Raw genomic sequence first — 14,248 nt, 5'->3', positions numbered from 1 at the left:
CAAGGGGCCTAATGACGACATCTAGAGCGCAGGTTCAGGAACAAGATGTCCTCGTGTAATCTCATCTGGAATTGTGCGACACATCACCTAATGAGGTATTTATCGCTTCCGTTTCGGTCTTCATACACGCTTCATGCGGGATGACAGCATTCAAATCAAGCGCCGCACCTCCTCCATGCACATTAATGGAAATGTGGTTTGAAGGTCTAATCACTGGAATTGCAACGATTATTGATTCTCTTTGAAGTTTTAGCAATATGCTCCACGCCGCAGTGAGTGTAGGAACTTCTCATTAGCCTCGTTTCCAGCCCTCAGCCAAGAAGAACATTGCAGGGTTAATTTGGAGCTACCTCATTATCCAAGTTATTAGACAGCTTTCCTTTACCTTTTTTCTTCTTAATGTTGTTGGGGAAAGGTTATTTGCCTGTGAGCGTGTAAATCTCTTACTCTTTAACAACAAACTGTTTGAAGGAGCCAACACTGATGAGCCCCAAATGGTCTTTTTTCATAATGTCGAAGACTTTCTGGAGAAGATTTAATTAAATCGTAATGATGAAAAATGGAATTTACAGAATGACATTTCAGAGTAATAACGTGATCTATTCATATGTGTTTTTATGTTCTATAGAAGTAAGTAAAAAAACATTTTTGGGGGCATGAACACAATGTTTAATTAAATACAACAACAAAGCAGTGTTCCTTTTCCTTATACCATAGACTTTCTATACTACTGGAGTTCCAGCAGACATGAGTCTTTTTCAGTTCTGGTCAGTATTTATATCAACAAACTTTTAGATGTTGTGTGGATTCGTCTGAAGGGAGGCTGTCCCCATATCGACTCTTGAAGGGCTTTAATCAAGGATGACAAGAATGGTTTTATGAGAGCGCTTCAGAAGGGAAAGACATCAGATGGAGAGTATGAAAAACAGCCTTAATGGGAGATGGAGAGAGTTGGACTTGCTTTTGATGAAACTCAACTGAATTTCTGGTAAACCTCTGACTCTTGAAGTGTTTTGCTTTCCGTGTGGGCGCTTGACATTGAGTTATACAGCTCTTCAGGGTGGCTTTGTACCCAGAAATCTGTTAGAAAAGTTTAGTCAGAAAGTGAACTCAAATATTTACTCAAATCCTATCTCAAAATTGACTCTTCATGCTGCTCTGGTGCCAATCCCTCTGTGAAGAGGGGAGCAAATAATCTAAAGTGTCTTTAAAGGAGTTTAGCTAATTCAATTAGGTCTTCAAAGAGTTTGAGGGGTTGGGGAGGTGGGAGGGGGGGGTGGAGTCAACAGCATTGAAAAAAACCAATAACATTTCCAGTGTTTCAAACGTATGTTGTCAAAATGAAAGGTCTTCAGGGCTACACTACGACTTCTCCATCTTCCCTCGAGTGCTTTTAACTTATTTTCTCCTGCTGGCTTTTGAAAAGCGAGAGACTCTCGGACGTTCGGGTCGTCCATAATTCAGCGGCTGTCTGCTTTCGCTTCTCACTCTGGTCATTTTCAAGTTAAAAGGGATGGGACTTAAAAGGAGAAGGATGGGAAGCTGGCATGTCAGCCCGCGAGAAGCTGGCAGGTAGCTTTGAGGAGGCGAGATAAAGGAGGAGAGGGTGAGACTGATCCACGGACGGACGGACGGACGGACGGACGGACTTTGAGGAAAGCGGCGCCTGTGTAAAGGAGAGAGTTGTCGGATGCTACAAAGGCTGACCTGCGAGGGGTCGGGCAGCGCGCTCACCTTTAAGATGTCCCCGTCCGTACAGGGGAACAAACAGAAGCACAAAATGAGAGGCTGACAAGGATGCAGGACATGAGATGAAGAGGACAGCCAGGAGAGCACGTGGCGGAGGACACAAAGTTGGACGGCGATTCGTCTACAGACAGTCGCCTGTTTTTATGTTACTTTAAGTAACATAAAAAGGAAGCTGTGATTCACTGAGAATGTGCCTCAAATGTGTCCAAGCCAGATATAGTGCCCAGATTACAAGACACTGGGGATGAAACAGTAGAGTTGAGTGAAGACGAGATCAATTATAACTTTGCTCGACTTGTGCGAGCTAATTCAAAAAGTTTAACAAAAGGTCAAAGTGGACTTACTCACACAATGGTGTTTATGTGTAAGCTTTGTGTAAACTCAAACAAAATCATATTTTTGGCTTTTAATTTAATTCTATGTATAGTACAGAAATGTAGACTTAGACATCTTCTAAAAGTTTCAGCAACACAGCAAAGACATTTACTCTGTATCATTTCCTGGCTTAAATCAATTTAACAGTTAAAGTTTTCCCTTTTCGATTTAGTTTGGTTTGAGGCAGCGAAACGTTCAGACAGCTTTTCTCTTTGCCGTGGCTCAGGTCCGTTAGGTGATTGTTTGCAGTGCGATAGGACACACAGATTGTGGCAAAGCAAACTAGTTGTGAGAAGTGGTAACGTTTGAAAATGTCCACAGTTTTCCCCGATCTCGTTCTTTCCATCTAATCGCTGCGTCTTATGTTGTGCTGGACGTCAAAATAGAATCCAACTTTCATTTGCCGACAGTTTGAAATCACTTTACAAACGTCGGCATAAAATGGGACAGGACCACAGAGCTGCCGTTTGAGGCAACATTGCGTCATCTATGAGCGGACTCGGGGCCGTCTCAGAGAGAGTTTTATGGATTTGAGTTGCCGGTTTTACCCTCTGCAGAGCGAAACCGGCGTGGCCATAGTCTCCTCGATTCCCTCGCCTCTCCTTCACCTCAGAGGTGGAATGACTGATTGCAGGCTAATCAGATTAGTTTTCTTTCTTATTTATAGCAACCGGGTAAAGGCTTGCCAAACACGTGATACGGGAGAGAGGGGGGGGTGGAGGGAGAGAGAGAAGTTCTACCATCAGAATGCCAGGAAATAATTAAAACAATCCCCACATACGCCAAGAGGAACAGGGATGCTGTGAAGCAGTTTGCTAATTTATAAAAATGATGTTACACTCAGTGAGGTTTGGCCTCTTTGCATACTCGTTCTCCGTCCCACCACATATTGATAATGCAAACCCCTCATCCTCATTGGAGCCCGCCTTCTCCCTGCGCTCGCTCCACTGATGCCGTGGGGGTCGACACAGTGGGTCCAGCGCGCACAGTGGACCGCTTTCAGCAGGTGGAGGGCCTCCTCCAAGACTCTAGCTGGCCCGCAAGCACACCGTGGTGGAACGAGCGCCGGATCAGTACCTGAGGAGTCAGGCAAAGGGACGGCCCTCTTGGCGTAGAGGAGATGAGAATGTAATTCAAGAAAGCCGCTTCTGTTACATGTAACGTCAAGGCCTCTCTCTCTCTCTCTCTCTCTCTCTCCGGAACCACCCCTCCGCTGAGCCTCTTTCTTTCTACGTTTCTCTGTTTTAATTCAAACATGCGACGCCTGATCCGCGTGTTGCTTTATGCGTATCTAATCCATAATTAAGGTTGTTGGCGAGTGGTGTCGTTTAATGCGTTGATCTAACCTGTTCCCGGGCCGCTCGCATATTAAGGGGATGGCTTGACATTTTATGCATGTGAGGATGAAGATGGACAGGGAGAGTCACATCTTCACATCTTGTAGATGTGACTCTGACAGTTTATCATGATTGCCAATTAAACCCCTCTGGCTTTTTATAATAATGCATATGCACATCCAGTACTGTAGATGCCTACATTAAAACTCCACCACGCACTTCACACTTCTGTTCACACCTTTTTATCCAAGCTCACATACTTTCCGCGCGTTTGACACGTAAAAGACACACCCTGACTGAATGTCTGTGACAGGTGATTGATGCAACAGGCGGCGAGGTTTGCTTTCCACTTATTCAGTGCTGTCACATTTATTTCCTCTGTATAGACCTGCTGCACGGTGCTGATAAAGAGTGGAAAAATGAAGAGGTGTGACATGGGTAATTTGTCCACATGGCCTGCAGCAGTGGTTGGCCAAAACTGGGCAGCTCAGCTCTGCTCAGTACACCTCAAGTTGAAATCCAGCCCAAAACGGCTGACCGGGCCTTTGTGGGCGACCCCAAAGGAGTCCTCTTATTGTTCAACAACAAAGGCTTCAGAGCCAATTGTTCTCTATCTTTTCCTTCCTCTGTAGAAAAAACATTTTAAACATTTTAAATTTCAATGCCCCTCTATATTTATCACAGCCTAAAAGGAACACAAAGTTTTGACCTCTTATATTACAGTTAATATCCCACTTGAGCTCAATGACATGTTGAGATGGAAAGGCAGAGGTCGCTTCTGTTCCTTTCTTGTAAGTAGGAGTGCTATTCCAGGTCTTATGCCAATAACTGGCTCCAGATTCTTGCAATGAATGGGGTAACTTCAGGATCATGGTACTTTCAGGGAAGGTCTGCAGGGGAAATAAACCAAAGATAGGGTACAAAAAGAAGTATTGTTTGTGTTTATATTTACCATCACCATTTTATTAATAGACAGCAATTAAATTGCTACTCAAATCTCAATATGACGTTTGGAGATGTCGCTTTAGCTCATAAACAACAGCAGTCATTTTGAATCATGTTTTTGACAGAGTGGTGAGTGTTAGTCCTCTTTAAGCTCGGGTTTTGGTCTCCACCAACCTCCCCCACCTCCCCCCCCCCCCACCACCACCATTTTTCACAGTTTAGACTGATTGACTTCTTTAAATGTGCACAAGTTACATCCTAATTAGATTCAGGGATCATTGGGGAAGGCCAATTCTGGCATTGACGCATGTTGGGTTTGCAAAACTGGACCCGCACAGAACTCTCACCGGCTCCTCAGATGACATTAATGAAATGGAGCTGAAACGAGACGGGGAGGAGACTGCGATCGAAAGCAGGGATAATTCATTCATATTCCACATCTATTCACGGTCCCAGTCCTCATGTGTCCCGCTACTATCTCCATTCTCCATCCCTTGTCTTATCTTGCTCTCTCTGCCCTGCACATGTTTCCTCTCTCTTCCCTCTTGCTCTCGCTTCACCAGCTGTGAGTTTGGATGAATTGTGCGGCTGTTGCACAACCACGGCACCTTTAGTTTGCGTTTCTCTATTGCTCACACACACACTTAGGAGCTCTCAGATTGAAACACACTATGAGCATTGTTGCTCTCTGTAAGTTGGACTTCAATCACAGGGAGATCCCGCTGACAGGAGAGAGAAAAATAAAGCGATGGAGGGACATTTAAAGATGTTGTGATAATATAAAAGTCAACAGAGGGTAAACGCTGCGTAAGACAGAAAATTGTAGAAATGGGAGGAAGAGAAAAGTGCTAAATAGGTTTTTCTAGACTATGCTGCCATTGCCATCAAGTGTGTGAGTATGCACTTGTGGAAGTTGCAGTGCGCTGCAGAAATCTGTAAGCGCTGAAAACACTGACACTTGAAATAGGAAGACTAAGCTTTCATGTGGTACTGGAACCCACAGACACACACACCAAGAGGGTGTGGTATTTTATAATAGTTTCACAGGAAACAGACAGAATAGTATGACTTTGAAGGGAATTAATATACCAAAGGATCATGACAGTCTTCTCTCTTCATACACACACACACACACACACACACACTGACAGACATATACATATTCAATTTGGATGAATTATGCTTTCAAGCTCGATGGAAACACCTGGGAATCCCATGCGTTGGTTGTGTTCGATCGCTGGCTCATTCTGCATCATTATCTCTTCCTTTCTGCTGAGCATTGCAACCTGCCAAACAGTGGTCTAGCCCCCGACCTTTCCGGTGCCCCCTACCTGCATTCACTGGGTCCCATTGAACAACCCGCAACCCTCTGAACAATATGATAGAGGGGTGTTGGTACAGAGCTCCATCACTAAAAGATTTTTCTAAAAAGATCCAAAGTAACATTTCAATAAATAATAATGAATCAATATCGCTTTGATATTGTAATAAATATGTATACACGTTTTAAACTACCCCTTTGAGATCACATTTACACAAACATTTAGGATCAATGCCTCAGGTTTGATCGTATTGTCCATGAAGCTGGAGGACACGTTAAGATAAGAATCATTTAAACCAAATGAAAAAGCACTTTAATGGTCAACATCATTTCACATGAGAAAGGGGTGATGTCCGATGTACATTTTTCAACCCCTGCATTTGAAAAAGGAACCAAGCAGCTGTATAATTCCATCAGCACTTATTTATGTATTTATTTGCATTCATTTGTGCTCACGTCTCCCTTTTTATCTTCTTACTAAATTAGCTTTTACCACAAATTGTCTGCTACTTATTCAGTGTATCACCACCGCACCTGCTATTGGCACAAAAACACACAGATGGGCATAATGAATGCAAGCACTTTGCTCCTGACCTAACTGGATTATGAAGGGGCGGAGAGCCTCTTTCTCTCTGTTGCTCGCAGATCCCCTTTGAGTTGTCTGAGAAAACTGAGGAACACGACTCAGATCAGAGTTAAAAAAAGAGCGCTTGTCTGTCTTAACACATCCACAAGAGCGACGGCGAAGCTCTGTCCTCATCTAATAACCGTCTGCTCTACAAAGAATTTACATGCTGAATACATATAGGCTAAGACATTCCTTTTAGTTTTCATCACGCACAGTTTTGTGCCATCATGTTTGAAGCATTTGCTTCACAGTGTTTTGTAGTTATTCAAAGCCATTCTGCACGGGTTTTTTTTTTACTGAATAACAAAACTTTGCTTGTGCCCACATTTATTGGATCCTAGTATATTAACAATTTGATAAAAAACAATTGATTGGAATCTAACCCACTATTTTAGGCATTCAGTTATTTTTAAGAAACTGAAAGAATTGCTTCTCAGAGGCTTTGTGTAAAATAATTTTAAAAACCTCACAGGTTGGTATATTATGTTTTTGGCTCTGGATCACTTCTAATGAGACACCTGACCCTAAGACAGATGCGCTAGACTCATGCCAGCTCTCTTCAGGCTCCTCTGTGTCCTTTTACAGTTAAGTGCAACCTGCACTACGCACACACACAAACACACACACACACACACACACAATGATACTCTGATACCAACAATAGCCGCTCTGAGTAGTCCCTCAGGATTTAGCTCTGCAGACCGGTGGAAGACCAGCATCGAAGGAGGCACAGTATGTGCCTCTAGAGATGGCTCTCTCTGCCACTCAAGCAAAACATCTGGACGAATCCTATTCTGGTGCCTTGAGGATTGTGCCACACTGCAAGCAAACCGTACAACAGAATTTAGCTTCCGGTTGTGTGTACGCCTTTCATGCGGACGTGTGTATTCGCAGCTAAAGGAGGACATGGGTGACCATTTGTGTTTGGGCACTGTCTCATTTGTTGACTGATGTGTTTGGGTCCTCTCTGGTTTTGGAGATAACAATGTATAACCAGATGAATATTCCTAATGGCTTTTTAATGTCTTTCTAATTTGCCCTATGAAGGGCTCTAATGAACTGTCCCCATGTTTGCACATGGAGGAGGAACAGTGGATCCAACTCATTTAGTGGTTACCCTTGAGCCTTCACTAAATCAGACCGAAGCATTACACTTCTTTAGATCTTCAACTTAAGGGAAGAAATGCCAAAGCCTGTTATTTAACAGGCTTCACGGCTTTATTGAATTTGGCTGCCAGACCTTCCCATTGTCTGTGCTTTAAATCCCTTTAGGTCCTATATACTTGAGATTAAATACCAACAAGGCTGCATTTACAGTTGAAACCAGAAGTTTACATACACTGTGCCAAAAGACACGTAACTTTTTTTCTCACTGTCTGAAATGAAATCAGACTTAACCTCTCCTGTTTCAGGTCCGGATTACCAAAATGATTTAACTTTTTCTAAATGTCACAATAATGAGAAAGAGAATATTTTAATGAATTTTTTATTACTTTCTTCAAGGTCAAAAGTTTACATTGACACCAAAAGTGCTATGTCTTTAAACAGTGTGGGCAAGCCCAGATGATGATGTCATGGCTTTTGAAGCTCCTAATAGGTTAACTGACAACATTTGATTCAATTGAAGGCACACCTGGGGATTTATTTTAAGGCCACACCTCAAACACTCTGCCTCCTTTTTTGAAATCGTGGAAAAGTCAAAAGAAATCAGGGAGAGAATCGTGGAGCTCCACGAGTCTGGTTCATCCTTGGGTGCAATTTCCAGATACTTAAAAGGTGCCACGTTCATCTGTGCAAACAATTATACGCAAGTTTAAACATGGGAATGTCCAGCCATCACACCTGGACGGGCTCTGTGTCTCAGATATGAACGTGTGTTTGTCTGACATGTGCAAATCCACCCCAGACCAAAAGATAAAGACCTTGTGAAGATGATGGCTAAAGCTGGTAAGAAAGTGTCATTATCCACAGTAAAACAAGTCCTGCACCGACATGAGCTGAAAGGCTACTCAGCAAGAAGAAGCCATTACTCCTAAACAAACATAAAAAAGCCAGATTACAGATTGCAATAAGACACCAAGAACTTAACTTAGTCATGAAACTAAAATGGAGCTGTTTGGCCATAATGACCACTGTTACATTTGGAGGAAAAAGGGGGAAGCTTGTAGACCTGAAAACACCATCCCATCTGTGACGCATGGAGGTGGCAGCATCATGTTGTGGGGTTGTTTTGCAGCAGCAGGAACTGGAGCTCTTCATCAAATAGACTGCATCATGAAGAAAGAACATTACCTGGAAATATTAAGGCAACATCTCAGGACATCAGCCAGGAAGCTAAAACTTGGGGCTAAAACAGTGGGTCTTCCAAATGGACAATGACCCTAAGCGTAGTGCCAGAATAGTTAAAAAGTGGCTCGAGGACAACAAAGTCAATGTCTTGGAGTGGCCATCACAAAGCCCTGACCTGAATCCCATTGAAGATTTGTGGGCAGATCTGGCGTGTGCGAGGGAGGCGGCCAACAAACCTGACTCAGTTACACCAATTCTGTAAGAGGAATGGGCCAGAATTCCAGCACAGTACTGTAAGAAGCACGTTGTGTAAAGTAACACAACGTGGAGGTTAATAACCGGTGAGCCTGGTTCTGTTTTATTGGAATATCCGGGCGTCTATATCATGTGGTAGATCCGTTTGTATTTGTGTGTACACTGGAAGGTGTGTGGCATTATTAATGGCACATCTAAGCCCACAGCAGGCAAACTGCCTCTGTTTAAGATCCAACATATGTGCTGGTTGACCGTAGTCATCACTGGCAGGGAAAGTGTGTGTGAGTACGAGCGGGAGGGGAAAGGAGTGAGCAGAGGTTGATTGCAAAGCCATTTCCCAAGGCTCTGTTGCGCTCTGTTAGCTGAAGAGCTCCATTTCAAAGACAATTTGTCTACTGCTGAGCACTTTAACTCTGGCGTTTTGTGTGTCTGTGGAGTGTTTGTTTGATCAACTTTTAGCTCCCCGTTTGCGCCTCGCGTGCACGTAATGAGTGAGGTTTCGCTGAAGGGGATCTCGTCTGAAGGTGTGAAGATGTGCTAAACGTGCAAAGCGTTCAGCATTTCTGAAATATAGTAGGAAAAGAAGTGCAAGTGAGCTTCTGAATCTGTCAATTGTGAAGGTATCACTGACGCAAGCCGCTACCTCGTGCTCATGTGTCACATGTACTGGGCTTACAACGCTCTTCCTTGAAACAGACTATTATTATATCATATCAAACATCACACTTCTTCCTTTCAATGAACACATCGTAAATACAATATTAATTTTTTCAGGCATTAACATTATGAGCTTCTTCTGCATACTGTTACCTATTGTTACCTTATAGCACACGATGTTCACAACAAATACACATTTTAAATTGAGTCATTTATTTGAACCAATTCTTTTCCTCCAGAAGGCACACACACACACACACACACATTACACTCGATGACATTAATTTCCTGGAGACTAACCCTCAACCCACTCATAACCGCTACTTGCCTAATACCCAGAACCTGTAATGTCTTGGGCACACGAGCCCTGTCTTGAATGTGAAGCCGTGTTCCCACAACACCAGTAAAACATACCGACATATGTAGAAACTCAGCAGCTACTTCTTTATGAAAATATATGAATTCTTCGGTGTCCACGGTAATTTGCTCTTGAAAAAATTAAGATCTGGATATGTTTCTTTTATTTGATTTGATCTAACAGACAGGCTTCACGCTCTTTTTTCTCATGTATTTGTTAGCTGCTCTTGTTTCTCCAGGATCTGACAGATTTGGGTCGAACACAACAAAACATTTTTCATGTTTACTTCCAATTTCTTACACATTTTCTCCTGAGCATTTGCATTTATCGCTTTGCGCAACCGGATTTCACACGCTGTCTTTTTGCTTCACGATATACATGACTGGTGCTCATGTGGTCACAACCTCCCATAGCTTGTCCTACGGCGTATGAATGCGTGTGAACGATTAGTCGCGACAGCAGGTGGTGTCATTCACAGTAGCCGAAGCCGAGTAGTTGAATGCCGGCTAGTCTTAAAAGCACTTTAAGTGGTTGCAGGACCAGAAAGGCACTACACCGTTACAAGTCCGTTTACAACTTCTAACTTTTCGTATTAACGTCCTTGCAGGTATGCTGTTCTGCGAGACCCGGCTGGCTGGCTGAGTGTGAGCCCAGTCACAGGAGCCGTCAACACCTCGGCCCCTCTGGACCGCGAGTCTCCTTATGTCCACGACAACAAATACACGGCCGTCTTCATCGCCACAGATAACGGTGAGTCACGGATGCCCCGCTGTCTAATCAGGCAAAAACAGAAAGCAGTGTGGTTAAATCATCTGTAACACCTTCAGATGGACTAATATTCATTTGGCCAGTAATGTATGATATGCAGTAATACACAACAGTAATTACTAGCTAGTCAAAAAAAGGCTTTGAAATGACTGTCCTGAATTGGTTCTTTGTAGTTATTTCCCAGGAAACAACCAAGGAAAAAGTACGACTGCTTCTTTGTTCAAGGTTTGTTTTGAGCAATTGAATGAGGAGTTGTATTGTCAGAAAGGACCTAGAAGCTCTAACAGAAAGTAAGGGGAAAAAAAGTCAAAGTTTGTCCTTTACTTTTTCATTTAAATAAGTAACACCACAAGAGCAACGCAGTCTACTCTAGCTACACCTCAAGTAAACAATTGGAGGTGTTCGATGTATTTTAAGGGTATTAACAAAGCCTCACATCATAGATCTGTTCTCACTAGTACACAAAGAATCCCTCCTCTGTGACTGAGTATCGAGGGCAGAAATGCAGCAGCAGATGTAAAATAAGTAGAAAACAAAGCTTGCCTCTGCATTAAGTACACTTCCTTCTTGGTAAGGACTCTCAGTGAAAGTGACATAATCCCGCAGTGACAACGCGATGGCCTTAAGGGGGCAGCGCTTCTGACGGGACATATGGTCGCTGGTTGCCTGTGTGAGTGGAGCTGCTGCTCTGAGACTTTCAATGGCCCAGATCAAAGTGTTGAGAGCCCCCAGCGTGTCTCTCCCCTTTTTCTTTTTTTCTGGGCTTCTCTCTTACGGTGTCTCGCTGTCCTCTTTGTCCCTCTCTTTCAATGTCTCTCTCTCCCTCTCCCTATCAATCTATCTGGTCGGCCGTGCTGAGGGAGATTCTGACAGATCCATTAAAGGAACTGAGAGATTCTATTAGTAGGCAGCAGAATAGCACTGTTGTGCTGGGGAATTCGGCAGCCTTAGAAAGATGAGCGTTGAAAGAGGAGTAATGATGGGGCAGGTGGAGGAGGTGGAAGGGTCAAAGGAACGAGAGAAAGGAAGGGACATGAGAGGTGATAACAGGAAAAAGTTATAAAGCCAGGGGGAGAAGAAGAAGAAGAAGAAGGTGGAGAAGAGGAGAAATGATGAAGGTTATGAGCAGGCAGGGAGTGAGATTAGTGTTGGAGCCAGAGGAGGACACGGGGAGAGAAGATGGGTTACAGCTTCATATCCTTTGTTAGATACAGTTTGATGTATCTGCTTTAAAGAGATCCATTTTGGGATATGCGTGTTTTCTTTCTTACCAAATATGAGAACGTTGATAGCACTCTCGACTTTTGGGGGTAAATGTTAGTATTTATTAAATATTAACATATACGTTCACCCTCTGCCTCTTTCATTTTAGCACTTTTAAAGGTTATTTTTAAATGTTATTAACTACTTCATTAAGCTAATAAATGATAAGTGGCTTTAAAGATCAAAATTGGCAGATAATATTGTTTAGTATGTGATAAACTAAGCAAAACAATCGCTGCAGAAGAGGGTAAATTGTCGTCAGAACACGGCATTGGGGCCTCAAGATTGAGTCCAAATTGATGCACGTGTACGAATTCTGACCTGATTTGAGGTCAAGATTTAAAAGGCACAGGATGACCAAAGTTAGCGCAATGCATCTTGAGGGGATTCATAAATATTTGTACTTAATTTGACGGGAAAAATTGGTCGTTGAGACGTTTCACTAAACCAGGAAAATAAAAACAACTCTTGGTGCTGGAATAAAAGTCACAGATTGAATGTGGTTTCTGGTTAACGGCATGAGGGCAGGTCGGGTGAAGCGGGTCGCCGATGGTGAACAGATGGTGAACAAAAGAGCGCACATACTATCTGCGAGAGGAGAGTCTGGCCAGGATGGAAAACTCAAATGGGGAAAAAAACAGGAGGGAAAGAAAGGGAAGAACTGAGTATCGGGAGGGCTCAACAAGGTAGTGAGGTAATGATAATGTTAGCGCCAAGGTCAAGGATCATCTCAGCTGGAGGGTTTACAGCAGTGAGTCTGCAGTCTGGAGGTTACACTCCATTGCCAGAGCGAATTACTTCCTTTGCAGGGGAGGCAGGAAGGACCATTTGTCTCTCCATAGCGTGAGAAGTTGTGAACTTGGAAAAATGTGTGACTGTCGCTGGTGTGTGCCCCCAATGCATTTGCATGTTTGTTTGTTTGTTTGCATGCGCCGGTGCATCTTCATCTTCATCTTCACTGTCATTGCTGCATTTTTTGCATGTTGTCTCCCTTCTCCCTTCATGAGCGTCTGGTTCTTAAAAGCCACAATCCAGTCCCGTTGGGGGGCAGAGCGGCGCAGTATTGTTTGAGGAGATATTGTTTCAACCAGAGCAGAGGGCTTGACGGGCTGTTTGTATAAACTCTCATCAGTCGCTGCTGGTTTTGCACGCCAACAAATTCTCTCCTGCTCTATGATTCCCTTCCGGAACGCCAGCTGTTCCAGCATCTTAACCCCTTCTCCTTCCTTCACGTTTTTCCCATTCCGTGTCGTCGGGTCTGTGTGTCTGTGATTTTGAAGTTGTGTCTTCTTTCTCCTTGTCTGGGTACAAGCGGCGCCTCTCTAGCCGGCTCGTTGCGTATCCTCTGCTGTGGGCTGCGGTTCAATGTTTTCTCCTGCTCCTCATTTAAATGTTAAACCGCCTCCTGGTGGGAGCCATTTGTCATTGGGAGGCATGAATACATTATCAGAGCCCTGATCGTGTGAAATGCGGCGGTGCGCACACACACACAAATGCTTATACAACCGCAATATGCAGTGAGCGCTGCAACCATACCCCCAATTAAATACTCCTAAGTTATGCACAACAGAGCTGAGCAGTGTTTGCTTTGAACACATGGACGTACGGAGGAGTGACCTCCATTTAGAACTCAGGGTGTGTGTGTGTGTCTCTATCCGTACAACAGTTAGCCATCCTCAAGAGAGAGAGACAGTCAAAGAGACAACTGTTAAGTACAGGAATATTAAGTATTACACACACATTTCCGCTGTAAGACCTGTGTGATAAGTGTCAGGGTTCATCACGGTCAGATCTCATCCTCCCTCATTTTAAATCAAAAGCAGGAGGCAAAATGAGAGAAGGGATGCTGAATTCTAATGGGGGACAGAAAAAAAGCTAAGCTTAGGTGCTCAGATGGATATAAAAATGACATTTTGTGTGTGTGTGTGTGTAGTATCTGTCCAACGCTCTGTGACAGGTCCTCATAACAGGTTGATCATCTCTTCCCTCACGGCAGTGGGGCGTCAGCAGAAGAAACACCGGCTGTGTGTGTGTGTGGGGGGGGCGGGGGGTCGGGGGGGGGTCTATCACAAGTCTGTGTCTCCACACGAGTCCATCTTCGTGTAAGATGTCCGCCACCGTGCTGCCTCATTGCCTCACTAAGTGCTACAGGAACCAGTGTGGCGCTCATTGCTGAAATGGGCTGTGTAATTTCCCTGTTTCAGGACAGCTCAGACTTAAGGGTTCCACTACTAACTGTCTGTCAGTCCAACACTAAGAGCAGATAGATAGAATTTGCATGTTTAGCCAGCTGTGATCGCCCC

The 14,248-nt window shown here is 43.8% G+C and overlaps 1 protein-coding gene across 1 annotated transcript in view; it reads left to right on the top strand.

Annotated features, from left to right (window-relative positions):
• The window catches only part of cdh13 (cadherin 13, H-cadherin (heart)), a 230,535-nt gene that overhangs the window by 193,328 nt on the left and 22,959 nt on the right, over positions 1 to 14,248 (top strand). The window contains exon 12 of the mRNA XM_062562779.1: positions 10,522 to 10,664. Within this exon, the coding sequence (XP_062418763.1) occupies positions 10,522 to 10,664 (143 nt within the window). The remainder of the gene's footprint in view (positions 1 to 10,521; positions 10,665 to 14,248) is intronic.

The sequence above is a fragment of the Pungitius pungitius genome, chromosome 6, assembly GCF_949316345.1.
Source record: "Pungitius pungitius chromosome 6, fPunPun2.1, whole genome shotgun sequence".
Classification (NCBI taxonomy): domain Eukaryota; kingdom Metazoa; phylum Chordata; class Actinopteri; order Perciformes; family Gasterosteidae; genus Pungitius; species Pungitius pungitius.
Note: the sequence above shows the minus strand (reverse complement) of the source record. Positions and strands in the feature narration are given on the sequence as shown.